The sequence below is a fragment of the Indicator indicator genome, chromosome 26 (genome assembly GCF_027791375.1).
Source record: "Indicator indicator isolate 239-I01 chromosome 26, UM_Iind_1.1, whole genome shotgun sequence".
In the NCBI taxonomy this organism is placed as follows: Eukaryota; Metazoa; Chordata; class Aves; order Piciformes; family Indicatoridae; genus Indicator; species Indicator indicator.
The window spans coordinates 4,707,029-4,727,354 of NC_072035.1; the positions used below are offsets into that span (position 1 = coordinate 4,707,029).

General features: G+C 42.2%; 1 protein-coding gene across 1 annotated transcript in view; it reads left to right on the forward strand.

Moving 5' to 3' along the window:
• GALNT9 (polypeptide N-acetylgalactosaminyltransferase 9) overlaps window positions 1-20,326 on the forward strand; it is a 156,486-nt gene that overhangs the window by 48,580 nt on the left and 87,580 nt on the right. The window contains exons 3-5 of the mRNA XM_054392728.1: window positions 2,501-2,667; window positions 3,980-4,154; window positions 16,670-16,867. Coding sequence (XP_054248703.1) covers window positions 2,501-2,667; window positions 3,980-4,154; window positions 16,670-16,867 — 540 coding nt within the window. The remainder of the gene's footprint in view (window positions 1-2,500; window positions 2,668-3,979; window positions 4,155-16,669; window positions 16,868-20,326) is intronic.

Here is a 20,326-nt window from a genome sequence, read left to right on the forward strand (position 1 = left end):
AGCAAGAGAAGGCTTCTGAACCAGGGAGACCATGGAGTCACAATTAGGATAATAATGCATCGATTTAATGTGATGGAAACCAAATAAATCAGAAGTGGAGGTTGTGGTGTAGGTGTGCTGGGTTTAATGCTTGAGTTAAAAATACTGATTTTCTCAGAATGTAAGTGGGAGGATGGAGGAAAAGAGCTGGGGATTAGTGCTACTCAACCTTTCAGTCTGGACAGGAACATGTGGCTGGGTGCCCAGATGTTTCAGCCCACTTACCAATAAAACAAATACTTTTTACTCCAGAAAAGGTCAGCAAAATTGCTTGATCAGAAAAAGGAAGTCCAGCCTAATCCAGGAAGGTTTTGTACTATTTCAGTGGCTCCCTGTTTTTTCTAAGCAAAATACTTCAGTTTTTCTACACATGTTCCTCTACTTCTAACCCCTGGGTTCATCCTACCTTTCTTTTGGTTACTTGTCCCTCTACATTGCAAGTGCTGCTTTGGCTGCCCTCTCATTCTTACTGTACTCCCCCCTCCTCCTCCACCTCTGCCATATCCTTGCTGTCTCCAGACTTCTTTGCTTCCCTTCATTCCTTCTAGCTCTGAGTGCTGATGGAAGACTCCACCAGAATGAATGCATGGCCTGCACTGGGCTCCTTCCTCTGCCTCACTTTTACCAGCAATGCAGCTGTTCCTTGGGCACCAGTCTGATTTACTGAGACGCACTTTGCTGTTTCCTGCTGATACAAGTGAGGCTCTGAAGCAAATTGCTATCAGAGCAAAGTGTCCCCCATCAAGGGAAATCTTGCAAGGTCCATGTGTTTAGCTGATGGCTGTTTCCTATTAGTGAGGTATTCCTGAGGGGCTTCTTTGGTATATTGGTGTGGTCAAGAGAAAAATCACATTCAAAAAGAGGTTCAAGCAGGAGGCTGTGTCAGAGCAATCACAACTCCTGTAAATATCTGTTCTTATTCCAGGTTTATTTTTGGAGTGTATGAGAATGCTGCTTAGCCAGGAGTTTTACACAGTGGTCCTCTGCGTGGTGCAGGCTACCAAGAACCTGCTAGTCAGTAGCTATGGTAACACTGTAATCAATGGCAATCTGGTCTCTGAAGAAATAGTGCTGGGATGAGCAGGAATTTTGAATAATTACACTTTACTAGGATTCATAACTGATTTCCAGAGGTTACTCAACAGTCAAGAGATTGTCACCCTCCCTATCCTCATGACTGCTGACACTGGGAGAAAAAAAGTGATTATTATGCCAAAATAATGAGCCAAGGGGTCAGAAAGTTTGATAAGAGCAGGAAAAGTCAGTCCCTGTGATATCATTAGAAGTATTTTAGAGAGCAGGTTCAATAATTGCCATGGTAATTGTGAATGGCTCTTGACTGTGAGAATATGTATGTATGCAGTATTTTGAAGTTAGCATCTTTGTTACTGGGAGAGAATCCCACTGAAATAAAGCAGTGTGGTGCTACAAAGAGGCATGGGCTGGGGGTTTGGGAAGCAGCTGCTCTGCTCTGTGCTTTGTGACTTCTCCAGGACTTGTTTTTCTTTCTCAAAATGGTAACATACATGCAGCAGTGAGGAAGCACAGAAGGAAATTGTGCATCTCAGGAGATAGTTGCCCAGCAAGGTGACGACTCAGATGGAGCAGATCTGTAACTACCTGAAAGGAAGCTGTAGTCAGGTGGGGGTCAGGCTCTTCTCCCAGGCAACTTGTGACAGGACAAGAGGGCATGGCCTGAAGCTGCACCAGGGGAGGTTTAGGTTGGATGCTAGGAAGCAGAAAGGCTGATTAGGCTCTGGAATGGGCTGCCCGGGGAGGTGGTGGAGTCGCCATCACTGGAGGTCTTCAAGAAAAATTGGCTGTGGCTCTTGGTGGCATGGTTTAGCTGATGTTGTGGGGTTTAGGTCATAGGCTGGGCTTGATGATCTCAGAGGTCTTTTCCAGCCTAATTCTGTGATTTTGTATTGCAAATATTTCAGCAAGTGCATGCCTGCACAACAAACATCATGTTCTTGCTACTAGTAGCTGCAAAACCGGCAACATCAGAAAGGGTGGCAAGTGCTCTTTGTATGGGCAAATGGAGAACTTGCTTGAGTGGATCTTGGGTTTAAAAGCATGAGGTCTAATGAGTTAGCAGCAGATGCTCTGATGGTTTCCCTGGGAGAACAGACAGCCTATAGTATTGTGAACCTTCTCTGGGCTGTTTTTGAGCAAAGTCATTGATAATCCTTTGGTTTTCATGAGGTGCTTTTAATCTTCCTAGCTGTGAGAGCCACTACAAGTCCGTGTGCATGCAGATACACTTTGGTTTACACTGAACTGATGGAAAGTTTGCTGCTCCTGGCTATGTTTCTGCTTTTTGAGATTTTTACCACATCTTTACAGTTAGAAAGAACAAAGCCTGAAAGTGCCAATACGCTGGAGGGGAATGAGGAGAGGATACTCCCCAGTTCCCAGTGGCTACTTGGGCTTTAATTCTTTCTTTCTTCTTTCTCTCCAGGTGCAAACAGATGAGCTACCCAGACGACCTGCCTCAGATCTCTGTGGTCTTTATATTTGTAAACGAGGCTCTCTCTGTCATCCTGCGCTCGGTGCACAGTGTCGTGAACCACACCCCGTCACACTTGCTCAAGGAGATCATTCTGGTGGATGACAACAGTGACAATGGTGAACAGAAGTAACTTTTCCTCTCACTATAGAATCATAGAATTGTTAGGGTTGGAAGGGACCTCAAGGATCATCTAGTTCCAACCCATCTGCCATGGGTTGCTTAGAGCCACATCACAGAATCATAGAATTGTTGGGGCTGGAAGGGACCTCAAGGATCAGCCAGTTCCAACTCCCCTGCCTTGGGCAGGGACACCTCACACTAAATCAGGTTGTCCAGAGCCACATCCAGCCTGGCCTTAAAAACCTCCAGGGATGAGGCTTCCACCACGTCCCTGGGTCGCCTGCTCCAGTGTCTCACCACCCCCATGGTGAAGAATTTCTTCCTAACATCCAATCTGAATCTACCCATTTCTATTTTATATATATATATATAATCTATACCTATACTGTGTGTAGGTATATCTATATTTATCTATACCTATACTGTGTGTATCTATATTTATCTATACCTATACTGTGTGCATCTATATTTATCTATACCTATACTGTGTGCATCTATATCTATATTTATATACACCCATACTATGTGCATCTATATCTATATTTATCTATACCTATACTGTGTGCATCTATATCTATTTATATATACCTATACTGTGTGTATCTATATCTATCTATCTACACAATGACATATATACTGTATCCTGTGTGATTATTGGACATGAAATGGCAGTCAAAAGGAGTTTGGTCACTCCTAGCTGAAATGCCTTTCTTTTTTTTTTTTTTTTAATATTGGGATGAAACAGGACACAGTCATTCTGCATTTCAACAGCTGGGGGAGGAAGGTTCTCCATGCAGCCACTGGTTTGTGGCTAATAAGCAGGATCATAAGCTGGTGTAAATTAATGTACTTTTCCTGAAATAATTAGAATTTACAAGAGTTTGTGTTTGCTGATGAGAGGGTTGGTTGAGCCACCAGAACAAAGCTGTGAGTAAATATTAACTCTTTGTATAACAGACAAACATTATGTGGATAAACCCTGCTGATTCCATTTAAGTAATGGCTTAAAAACATCTAGACAAACTGTCTCTTCGAAACAATACTCAAATCCATCAGGCCATACCAAACCTGTGCAATTCTGACAGTAACTGCTGCTGTGATGCAGGGAGAGTTTCCCCTGGAACTAGCCCACGTCACAGCTGCATTTCTTAGTTTGCATCTGCAAGACTGACTAAGGGTGTAGGAATATTTAAGGATTTGTTTGTTTTTTTTTTTTCCCCTTTCTGTTGCAGAATAAATCAAAATAAAACATAAAGTTACAGGTTTTTTCTCACTGTGAATATTTATGTGCTTTCTTTTGCCCTCCAGTTGAGCTCAAATTTAATCTGGACCAGTATGTCAACAAAAGATACCCAGGTCTGGTGAAAATAGTGCGCAACACCAAACGAGAAGGACTGATTCGAGCCAGGATCCAAGGCTGGAAAGCAGCAACTTCTCCTGTCGTTGGATTCTTTGATGCTCACGTTGAGTTCAACATTGGCTGGTACGTTGATGGCTATTCCCACAGACAGAGCAGCACTGTTGCACTCTGCTCTGGATCTCAAAGGCTGTGAAGGAGATTTGCTCAGCGATGGGGAGGCTGAAAACCGAGATGGCTGTAGGCTGGTGTTAGCACATCAGCAATTACTTTGGAATAATATTCTTGATTATTGCAGTATTGCTGAAAATCTCCTGCAATGACTGCAAGATCCATAAAAAAACCAAAGCTGTTGTGCCTGCCTCTGGTACAGCTCAGTGGAGAAAGAAACAACTTAAGCCACAATGAATACAAAAGCTCTACAAGAGTCAAATGGGGAGATATCAGCTCTGGGCTGGGGGAGATGCATCCTTTCAAGTAGGTTTTTTATTTTTAATCTTTTTATCATTTTCTATATTTTCTTCTTAGAAACTGGAATACCAATATGATTCCCTCATAAATTTTCTTGCATTTACATTTGAGGGCATCGAATTATTTTATTGGGCAATTTTAATGGGGCTTGAAATTAGCATGCTTTTCCTCGTCCTCTTGATTTTGTAAGGGAACAGTAGTGATGTGGAGAGCAGAGTTTTGGGCTTAATGGGCTAGGGCTGCAGTTGGAGTAAACCTTTGCAGCACCACGTAGTGGTCAGTATTTGCATTCCTGAAGGACAGGACTGAAGGAACTAAAACGTCATCATCAGCTGAAAACAGACTGCTGGGACCCTTCAGTGTGTAAAATGTGCATGTTCTAAAGATAGGCTGGTACTAGATAATGATGATGCAGAGTTATGGTGGAGCTGATTATGCTCTGTAGTGCTGGGAGATATCCCCAAATTAAAGCTAAAAATAGCTGTACTTACAACCAGAGAGAAACTTAATTGCGAAGGAGTGGAGTGTTTGTTTTCATATGTTCATGAAAGTCTTTAGGAAATGGAAGATGCAATAAAAGAAGCCTTGTAGTGCACCTGGTTTGTATTCAACCCAGTGGTCTTTTTTTCCCTTTCCCCAGGACTTTGAAAGGCTATAATAGCAGTTGTAGTAATTTTCTAGAAGCTTAAGGGCTGGTTTAATTAATTTATTTAGTTTTAAAGCAACTTAGACCTTTCAAATCATTGCAAATGTTCGTGTAGGGTAATAGCAGATACAAGACAACATCAGGCACTGGGGAGAGCTTACTCTGGGTGCTGTTCTTAGTGCTTGCCCTGCCCAAGTTGCAGTTTTCTGAGCCTTGAGGAGAATTTTGTAATAATTTCCTTAAAGGAAGTTGAGATCTTACCGATGTTCTCTACCCAGAGAAGTTAGGCTGTGGTGTCATTAAGCAGGAAGAGGAGTTTGTGGCTGCTTTTTTTGGTTTGCCTGGAGGGGTTTTTTCACCCTTTGCATTAATGTCAGAATGGGTTGAAATGAGCACAGCAAGCACCTAGATTGCTCAGTAAACGAGAGTGTGTGTGTATCCGAGATAAAAAGTGTTTGCATTTACTGCACCCTCCCTGGTGTACTCTCCTCTCAACAAGTGTGCTTAAATCTCAGTGATACTGCTGAGCCAGGCTGTGCAGCTGCTTGGAGACCACTTGGCTTCTGGAGTAGCCACAGAGGATGAGTGAGAAGAGCAAACGTGTGCCAGAAGCATCACGTATCCATTTGTTTCAGAGCTGCACATGGAGCCTCAGAGCATTCCCTCCTGGTGCTTCTCCTGCTTCCCACCAGCTCTGAGGCTGCTGACAGTCATCTCAAACCTCATTCTACCCATTTCCTCCTAGTTTTAGTTCTGTCCACCTGTGCACATGCAGTTGCCTGTCATCTCAATTTTCATCTCCTATTTTTTTACTAGAAGGGACTGGAAGTCCTTCCATCTGGACTGCTTGATTTTTTTTTTCCTCACCAGTTTAACATTAGCCCCACTGCATAACCCCTTAAACCTGGTAGTCACGCAGGAGTATCTTGTTAAAGTACAGCTGTTCTCTTCTCCCACTAATTCTCATCTTGCAGGACTGTTTTCCCCCCATTTTCAATGTATATTCATGTATTCAGAGGCCACACAGATTGCTTCTACACAAAACTGTCTATGGATTATTTGTGAGGCAATTAAAAAGAAGTCAATTGCTTTAGCAGAGGAAAAAAAAGAAAAAACAACCCAAACCACATTAGTTTTCTGTTTGGTTTGTGTTGCCTCTAAAAGTCAGGTACCTGCAGTGCAATTTTAGTCTTCCAATCTATGGCAGCTTTACTTGCCTAATTGGTTGGCAGATTAATTCATAAAGAATCAGAGAAGGATTTCATCACTTTCTCATGAAATATGCAGGACTCTGACAGGGAAAAAAAAAGCTTTCCTTTACACAACAGTTGCCCCATTTATGGGTGAGCTTTTGCCTTGCATCATGCTATAGCATTTTACAGGCTCTCACGGCATTACTCTCCAGGGGCACTTCTTGCAAACTAAAATAAAATCTGGTAGGATATATATATATAAAAAATACTCTACAACCTGGCAGGTCAAATTAACTATTGAATTATTTATTTTGTTCTTCTTAATTGCTGCTGGTTTTTTGCTGCTCAGGTGTTGAAATGTATTAGTGCAGAGCAGAGATTTTCTGCTGGCCTGATCGTGTGAGCCAATCCTGCTGCTGGGGGAGCAAAAGTAGAAGGGACCAGGTGAAAGGGAGGCCACTACTGTTCATTCTCTGAAGGAATTTTAAATTAAAATGACATGATAATGTATGTGTAGAGTTCACAGGTAAAATTCTACCTGTCCTGCAGTAAGACCTTGTCTGGTTTTAATGGTTACTTAGTGTCAACAGGAGTCAGCATCTAGAGTCTGCAACTCAGAACCACAAGGTATGAAAAGCTCCTGCACATTCCTCTCTGAGGGTATATTTCAGCTTGTCCAGTTCAATTTTCCTTTCAGTCTGAAGACTACAGCATTCCTGCTCTGACTTTTGTATTAATTCCACCCTCTGTGCATTAAGCAACAGGCAGCAACGCTGAGTGCTGACTGTTGCATCCTGGCTGCTAATTGTGTTGCAGAGGATGTAAAGCATTATATAGGTTCCTGTCTTTGAGAGATGGGAAAGGGTAAGATGACAAGGAGAAGAGAAATTCACTACAAGTGAGAGAGTGGAGATGGGGTGTTAATTCCCTGGGTGAGAAAAAGGACACATTGAGTGAAGGAGAACAGAAATCAGAGACCACAATATATTAGCAGCCATAAAGAGGGTGCTAGGAGCCATAAAAGAAGACATAATGATATAGTATTATACTTGCATTCTATCTTAGGAATTGCTTTTGCTCCTGTCACCAGAGGTAGTATCAGAGACTGAATGGAGATATGGAGTACTGTAGTAATTAAAATTTTGCCAGACAAAGGGAGAGTATCAATAAGGAAGCAGTGGAGTAAGAGGATTTAATCAAAAGATTTCAATACACCAGTCTGAGAGAGCCTGACATTGTAAGGAGGACCTGAAATATAAACCTGGTATCTATCAGATTGTGCCACACACATCCTATCCTTATGGATTATCCCTGAAATTGGCAGTGTTTTAAAAATATAGAAAACTGGTATTTTAATGAACTAAGAAGACCTAAAGATCAAGATCCTTAGGCCTGTGAATGAGACTTGGCAGGTGCTGTTCTATCCTGTGTAATTTGCTGTATTGGTTGTAAACAATGGGTTCTCAAGTAAACATGGAAAGGAAAAAGGAAGTTTATTACCTCCTCATCTACTTATCTCAAGTACTCTGTAGCAGAGGCATGGTTATGCTTTTGCAGGGCAAAGCCACAAGATTTTTGCCCCTCCTGAGGTCTCCCTGGTTAATATTTTCATGCAGTGTACAGGAAGCCAGTCTCTACCAGCAGGTAAAGTCCCCATCCTCCCTGCCCAAGCTCAGGTGGCTCTTTGGGGACCTGGCAAGGTCCAGGTGGTTCTTTTCTTCTAGTGAGAGGAGCACTGAAGGTAAGGATTAAATTACATTTGCAGTCCATCTGTGCAGTCTCTCCCATCTGGAGGGTTCAAGCCCAGCACTCCTGCTCAGGACATGGTTCATTGCAGCATCCCTGGTGCCATGCTAAATCTGACCTAGGAAGCTTTATTTGTGCAAATGCAAAGACCTGTGTTTATTAAGGGAGTTTTCTCCCATCTAGAGCATCTGCCATCACTTAGGATCAGTTTGGTAACTTAATGGAATACAGGGTTTAGGCAGTGAAACTGAACTAATATTATCCAAGTGAAGAGGGAAGCACAAGACATAAGCCATGTGGGCCTGTCAGATGCATGGGGCAATGCCAGCTCACATACAGAGGACATGCCAGAAAAGCAACTTCAACTATTCATCCACCTAAACAACCTAGAGTGTTCACTGAAGCATCCTCATTGCTTTTCAGTGGTGCAGAAAAGAGCTATTCAGATTTGGCAGCCCAAGAGCTGATCTTTAACTCTCCAGCAGGCGTTTGTGCTGCGTTCGCTCCATTCTGGCTGGGGGCTGCAGGTCTGAAACCTCCCTGGGCACACAGGACTGCTGATAGAGATGTCAGGTAGAACAGATGGAGAATTTCTCTCTCTTCTTAGAGACCAAGGAAGGGAATATGAAATTTACCTTTTTTTTTTTCTTTGGTTTTCTGAACACTTATTTACAGGAAAGGCATTCTGCAGGCAATACTCCTTAGTTAGCCTCAGGGAAGAATTATGGATGTCAGGAGATCTGCTTGTCTGCATCTGATAAATGTATATTGGCTGTGAAATGTGAGGTAGTGTGTAAAATCACGTGCAAAAGAAGCTTTCTGTTTACATAGGTTTTTTTTTTCTTACATTTCTCTGTTAAGTTTTTACTTCATGGTACCTGACAGTGCTACATCTAGAGTAAAAGAAGGTGTTAAACCCACTGAACCAAAATATCTAGCAGATGAGACCATCTTGTCTTTAATTTATGTCTTCCTTCAGTCCTTGCAAGACAAAATAAATTAACAAAAAAAAAGACAAAAAAAATTTGCAAAAGGGGAAAAGAAAACTTGGAGAAAAAAATTGCAAAAGGGGAAAAGAAAACTTGGAGAAAAAAATTGCAAAAGGGGAAAAGAAAACTTGGAGAAAAAAATTGCAAAAGGGGAAAAGAAAACTTGGAGAAAAAAATTGCAAAAGGGGAAAAGAAAACTTGGAGGAAAAAAAATGGATTTAAAAAAATACTTGGATTTAAAAAAAAAAGATTGGATTTTTAAAAAAAAGGCTTGGATTTTTTTAATGCTAGTTCTGAATTTTTTTATTGGGATGAAAATTAGAACAGTAATATGAGAGAGGGGGAAAAAAAAAACAACCAACCTATGCTTATCTCAAAAGAACCCAGAGAGCAGGGTATTTGGATACCCACTTAGGAATTGAGGAGAGGCATTTCCCAGGGCAATTCTTGTCATTTAGGAAAAGATTTACTTTTGGCCAACCACATCAAAAGTTACATTTGGACCTATTGGCAAATTCCTGGTACAAGAATGCTAATGAAGAACTGAAAAGTCCTCTGGGTCTACTCTTTAGGTGATGCACATTAGCAAAGCATCCCTGAAGTTGTGAAGACTGTTGAAGAGCTGGACAGCAGAGACCTGGCCTGAGGCATGTGTGTGCTTTCTCTTAGATTGCCTGTGTCTGCTCCTAGGTTGTGCCTTTTAAAAAGTCTGCTTGAAGTCAGCAGGTGTCTTTATGTATTTTAAAAGGTGCATTATAAATCCATGGATGCTGAGGAGTTCATTACTTGTTTTCATCCACTTTCAATCAGGAAGAAGCTGTTCTTTTTACCCTTGTGACAAATCAGACTTCCCTGTTGGCAGGAGCTCTCCAGCAACCTGATAAGGATGTAAAACAACACAGAATTTTTGTTTGTAGTAGTTTCCTGTGGGTTTTGAGCTGTTCTGAATTGGCCCAATATTAAATACAGAATGCACATCTGTTCAGACAGGGACTTACAGAGGGATTAGAGAAGTGTGATCAGACTCTGACTCCTGCCTTTGCTCTCAATCTTCTTAGGGGCTTACTCCATACCTTAGGTGAAATTCTGCCTTCCAACTCTTTTCCTAACTCTAATGTTTATCTTGGGAACACTTATTCTTTGAGGCACAGAGTACTGGCATTGCTGGAGTCAGTATGTGTGCCCCAACACCTCAGAAAACTCAGTCTTAATCCAGAAATTGACCCACTGGCAAGCAAAAGCATTAAATGCATGAAACAAATGTGTTATGTTTAGTGGAATGCTCAAGTGTCTGTGACAGACTGACACATCCTTTTGTGGTGAAATAGCTCCTGAGCAGAGATTCCTTCCACAAGTTCCCCAAGAGAATGTCTTTACAGAGGAGGCACTTACCAAGGCACCTGCTGTGGATGTTCCTCCCAGCACATCCTTGTGCCTGTGGGAAGCCTACCAAAAACTTGGGACAGTGATATGCTTTGTGGGGATTCAACCAAGCACTGCCAATCACAGGTCTGAGTTCTGGGCTTGAGACCTCAGCAGTGTGTTGCTGTATTTCTAGAACTGCTTCAGAGAAATAAAACCCAAGTGAAAATACCCTTTAGCCAGTAGAGTCTATAAGAGAACTAAATTCACTGTCCTTTCTTTTCTGGCTGTAACCATTCACCAGCAATCTGTTCAGAGTGAGAGGAGGACACTGACAAATATATATTTTTAGAGATATAGAAGGAAGGAACATCTTACATCACTCACATTCCAGCCCAAACTGTCTTCCTGGGATTTTTTAGATGGAAAAAAAAGAGAGAGAGAGAGAGAGAACTGGATGATATGAAACACTGCTTTTAAAGTTGAATCTTTTGATTATATTTAGTTTACTGAAATCCGTCATGTCCATGAATATCCCTGGGAGAATTGTTCCTCTTGCTGCAGTAAATAACTTGTTGCCATTATATGCTACTGTATGCTCATAAAGTATGCTGGCTCAGATACAAGCTTAGGAACCTAATTTTTTTTTTTTTTTTTTTTTTTTTTTTTTTTTTTTTTGCATCTATGAAAAATAGAGATGAATCTCAAAATCCACATCTGGCTTAGGTACCTAATCAGGCAGGGCTGAGTGCTGCCTCGCTGCCAGCAGTGGCCAAGTGGAAAGGAAATATTCATACAGCATATTGCAGCTCACCAGTATTGCACGCTGAACATACTTGACTTGGACTTCAGTAACCCCTTCCACTTTGTCCTTTTAAGTTCTGGAAGCCTCCAGGAACACCTGACTTCTGCAGATGCATAGTGGGGAGAAAAACCCCAAACAAACACCAATGGGGAAAACCAGGGAAGGAACACCGGAGTCTATGAAGAGAATAAGTAAATTTACATCATAATGGAGCAGCTTAAAATTAGGAAAAAATTAGAAATTCCTAGGAAAGATTTAATCATAATCCTTTCAAAAAGCTAGAATGAATTAAACAGAGGCAATATTACCAGCAAAGCTGACAAAGGATTTGATGAATGTGCAGCTCAGCTTCCAGTGACAATGACATTGTGTAAGTCCATTGAGCCTAATAGAGCTACTCCGAGGCTGGACTCTGCTGGTAGCGAATAGCAATAAAAACCTCTTCATATTTCATGGATTGCCTAAAATAACCAGTGTAAACACAGTCCATTACCTGGTCCTCTTCAAGCTTATAGTCCTTCATTGGCTATTAGCTAGAGATCTTGGCAGGCAGGAAAATAGAACACAAGCAATGTCAGTGATGCAGAGAACATTGGCAGAACCTGGGATTTAAATGTTCACTGAGATGAGCTAGGGCTTGGTATCTGAATACCCCACTGCTAATTCTGCTGTCCTTGATCAGGGAATACAAGCTGTGCAATCTCACAGGTGTACAGTGTTTAATGCAATCTCTCCCCTCTGAGTTTTGTTAAGTAGCAAAGAACAGTTCTACACTGGATTTTCTCTTTCCACTTGTGACTCAAATCCTCCTCTTGCTCATGGGTGGGAATGTATTTGGGAAGTTAGATAAATGTGCAGCTTTCCTGTTCCTAGTACCTGCAGGGATGTGATTTCCACATATGTGGATACAGACAGATGAAGAAAGTCAACTCTAGTGTGTGGTAGAGTGGTGGAAGGTTGAGAAAATGAAGTTTTAGACTCACAGAAGTTCCAGTAGTTTGATACCAATTCTCTCCATAACCTTGTCGTGGCATTTCACTTCATCTTTAACCTGAGATATCAGGATAGAGATATCAGCACTTTTTGAATAGTAATATCTTCAACATTTACACCTCTTGAGTGCAGAAGACTGACACAGAACTGGCAGCACGTTGACAGCTTTCAGATGCCTCAGATCTCATCAAAGTTCAAAATCTGTGATTCGAAACCCACAGATTGGGAGAGATTAATGACATTTCATCATGTATTTTGATCTGACTGTTGTGTTGCATTCACAGATTCCTTCTTGTGGCATTCAGATGCAAAACACCAAGTCAGGTGTCAATAAATGTAAGCCATAAACCAGGAAAAACAGAGGAATTCAGTCAACTGTAGAGTGACAGGAGTAGTTTGTTGATGGCTGGTGTGAGAGCAGTGTAAGAGCTGGGACTGGATTGTTCTTGTTATGAAGAAAATGAGGACCCAGATTAGCATTTCCAATAAACAAGTATCAGAAGAACACAATCACAAATATGGTTAAGGGCTGAAAAATCACAGAGTGACTGTTAAATATTTTCTCCACATTTTCTCTCTTACCATTATTTGGGATACACTTCAACAGTCCAATTTTAAGCTGTCTTGCAAAGTAGCAAGTTAAATTCCCTTTATATTTAAAATAGGCTCTTATGGAACATTATTAATCTCACCTATTTTCAGTGTCTACATTATAATGAGAAGCATCTTACTATCCAAGTGCCAGCTTCTGCCTCTCTCTGCTGAGAATGAAAGTTTGAGGCAATTACCTTGTATGTGGGGGGTCTATTGCAGACATCTGACATTAAAAGAGAAGAATTCCTTATCTCTTCTAGCTTTTGCATTATACAGTCTCAATCTAGCCTTCAAAGTAAAATACTTGCAAAAGGAGGACAGAAGGATGAACTGTAGAGTGAATATGGAAACTCCTGGGTTGTTTTAATTATGATGCTTAAACCATCTTGCTTTGTATCAACACAAACATCCCAATAATTGAGGACTTGAAGATCTGGTGACCAAAGAACTCTAACTAAGAGACACAAAAAGTTTTAAAATCTCCCAACCTTTCCTTGTTTGTTATAGTCCTGTTTCCAGAATCAGATAGTGGTGAATGAGAGTGGCAGAATTTGATTCTTCCAAAGGAAACCCATTTCCAGAATTCAGAAGGCATGCAGTCAGTTCTCCTGCCTGGCAGCCTGGAAATCAGATGCAAACATCATAAATCTGTGCATGCTGTGGGACTCACTGGGTGCAGCTGTGTCCTCATAGGTGCACCAGGTCTCACTGGCGGATCTAATCCCTCTGCACTGTGACCTCCTCACCACACTGAATCTGTTGAAGCAATGCCCAAGGGCTTCTGGAGTGGGCCAGCTCCTAAGATATTGGGAACTCAAGAGCCAGTTTTGTAACAAAGCTGGTTCTGCATATGCTCCACAGGGACAGAGATCTGCTCCAAGATGTTTGGTTTTTTTCTCCATGACCACCAAGAGGAGGATTCTTCTTCCAGTCATACAGTTAGTGACCTGGTTGTTTGGTATTTTGAAAGCCTTTATTTCAGAGGCCAGAAAGGAGTGGGAGAGCATCCTGATAATCTTGTGCACAGGGGTTAGCTACAGCCCAACAGGGAAGTAACTGATTCATGTGGGAGAGGGTTGTCTGGTTGACATCTTACTTATTCTTCTGCCTGTAGGCTGATAAGCAGAGATAACATTACAGAAAGAACAAAGTAGATTCAGTTTTTTCCAACATTGTTCCCTGCTTTGCTGGAGTTGCAAGAGTTTTTCTGCTGTCTACCTACTGGTTTCTGCATCGGTTAGTTTCATAAATATAATCTCATATTAAAAACAGAAGAGTGGATCACATTGAGTCTTTATGTGGGTGCAGGAGTGTGGCCTAAAGACCATAAAAATGGGGATATGGAATCATGTACTGCACTGTCCTGAATATCTCTCAGTTGTTTCTTGTTTCTTTCACAATAAAAAAAAAAAAAATCATCTCCTTTGAGTCTGGGGTGCAGTTCTTTAAATGCCATTCCAAAGGAGGAAAAAAAAAAAAAGATGAAAAAGAAACAACTTATGATCCTCCTGACTAATAAAATATTATAAATTCAAAAAGGTACTCAAAAATCTGACATGAAATCACTGCACCTCCTCTGGGCTGATGCACTTTCATGCTTCTGTGGAGGTCTTTGGTACCTTCCAGGACTGGGCTTTGACAGCAGAAGTACTGCACCAAAAATTGTAGGTGGCAGCAGTAGTAAGAGAGACCTGAGGCCATTCCAGTCATGAGAGATACATTGATTTATTCCCAGAATAAATCAAATAAAGCAACAAAACAATAGATGTTGCATATGAGATGAGCCTCTCTTTCATAACCTTCTTGGCCAGGGGGAATTTCTGCAACTTGCAGTGTTGCTCTTCTCTTCACAGCAGTCTTGTGATCATCCTTTTTATTAAAACTTCCACGCTCTGTGTTATTGGCACCCAGCTGATAAATTCAAATGTCATTTTCCTAGAGGAATCCGAGTAAAACCAGTTTAACTCTCCTTGACTTCTCTCCAAATGAAATGCTGTGACACATTGTCTTTTTGTCAGTTATGCTCTTATGGTGCATTATTTTTTGATGGTTTGTTTGCAGTTAAGTAGCTCATCATCAACACCCGAGGGTTTTGCTGAATCTGTGCATTTTTTTTGCACTGACATGGAAGGGGTAAAAAGAAGAGGGGGGGAAAAAAAGAAGTACACAACCTCACATAAGCAATATGGAGCCTGTGTACATGAAAGACAAATATTTGGGCTGCATTCAAGCACAGAGAAATTGCTTTCTTCATACAGAACAGCTGAGAAAATTTATTATGGTGAAGATTGAAAACAGAGCTTGAATTCATTTCATACCTTGTCCCTTTCTGTTGGCCTACAGAAGAAAATAAACAGTAACAAACTAAATATACCTAACAAAATGTAAGGTAAGAAACTGGAAACCACAAAGTAACAATTGCCTTTTAACCAGCAACAAGAGAAAAATGAGAAAAGATCAGTGTTGGAATCCTGTGAGTGGCAGCAAACCACCCTTCCCTTAAAGACACACGTGAGAGCTCTGCAAAATCTTCACAGCTTATTTCCAGGGGAAAGATAGTTACAAAGCAGTGAGCTGGTGGCTGTTTCTAATACTGCTTTGAGAAGTGCTTTCCACCCTTGTGTGAATCTGCAACCTCTCTGGATCAGTTTCTCTGTAAATCAAAGCAACTTCAGACTAGCGTGGTCAGAAACGCATCTTTGCACTGAAACTTTTTGCTTTCCTGAAAGGCTTTGGGACATAGCTTCTGCTGAAAGCATGTTGATGTTAAAGTCTTTTGAAATGATGGCACATTTCCTACAGTTCACTGCTTTTGCACCATCTGGTAATTGAAATCTTCTCATCACCAAAGAGGTTTTAGAAGGCATAAGGCAGCCACGCTTGTCATTCAAACTAGATCCGATGGGGTCAGTCCTTAGGAAACAAGATTAAAACCTCTGAGTAACCTTCAGATTCCTTCAGTCCCTGGTGTGTGTTTTGTTCTTCAGGCCTTGTCAGCAAGAGCCAGCATTTAATCACTACAGGCATCCTGGTGGTGTAGCTGTTAGGAGACCATTTAGTCACTCTGGGCGCTAGCATCTCTCAGTGCTTGTCTGTTGCAGAATGAATTGACAGGCTCCCAGCCTCAGAATAAGTGTTCAGTAAAATTTTGTGTTATTAAACTCTGGTACAGCTTTGGGAAGGGAAGAATTCATGTGCTGTTCCTGTGTGAGGTATCCCACACCAAGTGGGATGATCAGAGGGCTGGAGAACCTCTCCTATGAGGATGGACTGAGAGAGTTGGGGCTGTTCAGTTTGGAGAAGAGAAGGCTCTGAGGTGACCTTATTGTGACCTTCCAGTGTCTGAAGGGGGCTACAAGAAAGCTGGGGAGGGACTTTTTAGGATATCAGGTGGTGACAGGACTAGGGGGAATGGAACAAAGCTGGAAGTGGGGAGATTCAGGCTGGATGTGAGGAAGAAGTTCTTCCCCATGAGAGTGGTGAGAGCCTGGAATGGGTTGTCCAGGGAGGTGTTTGAGGCCCCATCCCTGAAGGTGTTTAAGGCCAGGCTGGATGAGGCTCTGGCCAGCCTGATTTAGTGTGAGGTGTCCCTGCCCATGGCAGGGGGGTTGGAACTAGATGATCCTTGTGGTCCCTTCCAACCCTGACTGATTCTATTATTCCGTGATTCTAAGTTCCAGCCCTCTTCAGTGTCTGAGAGGTGTGCTCGATCCCACTCTGCAGTAGTCCTCTCGTTGGGTGATGGCTCTGGGTGTTAGAGAACTTTGTTTTATCAGACTGCAAAGGAGGACCTGGGATTACTGGACGGCTGTCAACCATTCTGCTGTTTTTCTTGTTGCCAGGGTGGAACCTGCGCTTACCAGGATCAAGGAGGATCGAAAGAGGATCATCCTGCCAGCAATTGACAACATCAAGTACAACACTTTTGAAGTGCAGCAATATGCCAACGCAGCCCACGGCTACAACTGGGGCCTCTGGTGCATGTACATAATCCCACCACAGGACTGGCTCGATAAAGGGGATGAGTCAGCTCCCATCAGGTAAATCTCCCACGTGCTGTCACTTCAGTGCTAGCAATACCTCCCTCTCAGCTGTCTGCCAAGGGGGAATTTAAGCGAAGTAAAGCCATAGGCTTTGCAGAAGGACAGCACAGTGAAAGTGAAGAGAACAGATGGCTCTGCAAAGCTGTGGATGCACGTGTCACATCTCAGAGCTGCACCCTAGTGTACCCAGGAGGGCCTGTGCTCTAGTTGTGAATGTGTGGTTCAAGCTCATGTTGTAGATCCTTAGAAGGATCTTTTTCATCTCTATTTTTTTTTCTCCCACCAGTGGAGCAATGAGCCAGTGAAATGTTGTGCGTGTGTGAAACAAAGGATTTTGCATGGGATTACAAAGAGGCTGGCTTCAGTTCTCCTCTGTAGGCAGAACTCCTGGCCATCAGCCCAAACCAGAGCTTCCCGGGAGTACTAGTAGGAGATGTGTTAGCCTTGCCTTGTTTGAGAGTTGCTCTTTTTTTTTTTACTGAGAACTTTACACGTGCTCTGAGTTCTTCTACTGAACTTGTTTTAAAATGGAACAGGACTGCGTACTGTCACTTTATTTTTCTGTGTAAGGCAATGTTTTAACTTACAGAAATGGAATTTTTCAAGGCAATAGTGTTTCAGGAATTGTGATAGCCTTTGAGAATCGTTGCAGTGGGAAAACAGGAACTGCTAAGAAAAGAGGCTTGCCTGCCTCTTCGTTTGAAAGTTCTCATCTCCTAGCCTTTCACCTCCCGTGCAGATGCTTGTCTAAGTGATATGTGGCCATGGCACAGGATCTGTCCCTCATAGAGCAGTATTTCAATTCATATTGGAGCAAGTGTTACAAGTTGCACTTAGGTTCATGCCCATGCCCTGTGACTGCAAAACAGAGCTATACAGCAACATTAACCTTATTTACCACAAGACAGCACAGTCCTTCATCACTGACCCTTTGCTCAGCTCGAAACCTCAATAAGCAGTGAAAGTAATTACTTAGGAAATCAGTTTTCCTGGATAACATGTGCAGCTTTCCTCACGTTGTTCTTGAAGTGCAGATGTTTTATATTTCACTCAGCCCTGAGAAGCAGTTTATTGGTGAAGGAAAATTAATCAGCCAAAGTTTTCATTTCAGAAATCACGGCTTCAGTCTTTTATTCCTGAAAGGTTTTGCACACTTCATTACTTCCCAGTTTATATGTGAAATCACTCTATTAATTTTCATATGAGTTGTTCTAGTATTTGAGCATCTTCTGTTCTGGAGCCAATGATCCACCTATCAGATAAGACTGAACTAAGAGGTTAAACCTCAGCAAGTTCTTAGCCATGATTTTTAGTGGCAGTAGCTGGTGCACTCCCTGAAGTGTGGAAACTGTATCTGCAAAACATTGCAGGAAATTCTGCTACAGATCATTTTAACAGAGAATAAAGGATCTCGTGCCTGTAATGCTGGGATAGAAGGATGGGGGGAGGTTTTCAGCAATATAGGGTCTGATTTACCATGGGCTTTCCTCAGATTTGTATTCACAGTCTTGCCAGAGTTAATACTGACACTGAAGTGGACTGATACAGAAGTAAAAAGGTCCAAACTCAAGCACTGCCTGGTCTTGAAATCTGATGCTCTTAAGCAACTGGCCCCTGAGAGCAGCAATATTATTCTGAACCCAAGTGAAGAAACCCTCCAATTCAATAGTGCAGAAATTGCCCACAGACAGATGAGAGACACAGCACATGGAGGAAAATGGCTCAGCCCTTGCTGGCAAATATTAGGAGCACAGAGACGTTGTGATTACAGAAGTATCTCTCCAGAAAATGAGGAATTACATGCCCTAAAATGCAAAGACATCAACACCAACCCACGAAGCCTTATCTGTCTCCTTGGGAACCTGTGCTTTGAAGGCAGTAATCTAGGGGAGAGGAGCATCCACTTTGCAGCCACACTGCTCTGATTTCTGATGGGCCTCTGAAGCAGTAGCCCCTGGATTGGTTTGCTAAAGCATTTGTGCTGTCATGCTATGCCTGCCTATAAAAACACAATGCAATTTTTGTGGCTTCTGAGGGATATGCCAGCATAACCTGGCCTGGATGAGGATGTCCTTGCTTACTGCAGGGGGGTTTGGACTAGAGCCCTTTAGAGGTCCCTTCCAACCCAAACCATTCTATGATTCTATGATAATGGAAAGAGTGAATGTGTGAGAGTTACTGATGAAAAGGATTGGGAAGCCTGTACATAGAATTGAGGTTTTTGAAAGCATCCATGATTGGAACTTAGTAGCTGTGAAAAATTGAAGTTATATTTTCAAAAGGAAGGGGAAGTCAGACTAGTGAGCAAACTTTTTCAACAATCTCTGCGGGTTTGGTACGGATTTTGGGTTTGTAACCAGCTTTCCAAACTGCTGCAACCATGATATCTGTTTCAGTCCAGTTTGCAAGGCAAACTAGTCCTCACTGGTGGAGTTGGGATCCGTGTGTCTGTTCAGTGCATTCATAAGATTGCAGGATAGTTCATCAGCTTGAAAACTCCAAATTCAGACAGTCCTTGCTGACATTGTGCCTCTTAAAAGGCTTCCTTTGCCATCTGCTTCAACAAACAGTGGGTTGCTTTTGTGTTCTGTGTTTTGTAAAAGAAAAGGCAAATAACTAATAACCTTGGGACTGGTTTGTGGTGGGTGCAGCTAAATACTTTCTCCTAGATCTTCAATAGGATTAAAGATTTTCAGTACAAAAAAAAAAAAATACATACCCAGGTATCAGTGAGAATCAGAGCCTTGGTATTCCTGATGTTTGTGTTGTATGAATAAATGTCATTGATCTGCAGAACTGGCTGAGACATGTAGAAAGTAGTGTCCAGTTCCTCTTTTCTTCTGAGATTACACAACACATGTGCTTACTTCTTTTCTCAGAAGTGTCCAGAGAAGGGCCATGAGAATGAGCAGAGGGCTGGAGCTCCATAGAGACAGACTGAGAGAGTTGGGACTATTCAGACTGGAGAGGAGAAGGCTCTGAGGAGACCTTATTGTGCCTTTCCAGTATCTGAAGGGGGCCTACAAGAAAGCTGGGGAGGGACTTTTTGGGGTGTCAGGTAGTGATAGGACTAGGAGGAATGGAGCAAAACTAGAAGTGGGGAGATTCAGGTTGGATGTTAAGAAGAAATTTTTCACCATGAGGGTGGTGAGACACTGGAACAGGTTGCCCAGGGAGGTGGTGGAAGCCTCATACCTGGAGGTTTTTAAGGCCAGGAGGTTTTTAAGGTTGTGGCTCTGGGCAACCTGATTTAGTGTGAGGTGTCCCTGCCCATGGCAGGGGGCTTGGAACTAGTTGATCCTTGTGGTCCCTTCCAGCCCTAACACTTCTATGGTTCTGTGATATGTTTTCTATACAAAGCCTGATGCTCTGCTTTCTTGAACACTAACAGCAGTATGATCCTGCTCAGAGCCATGCTGGCAAAGAGCAGGAACTGTCCTTCAAGCCAGTGGGGCA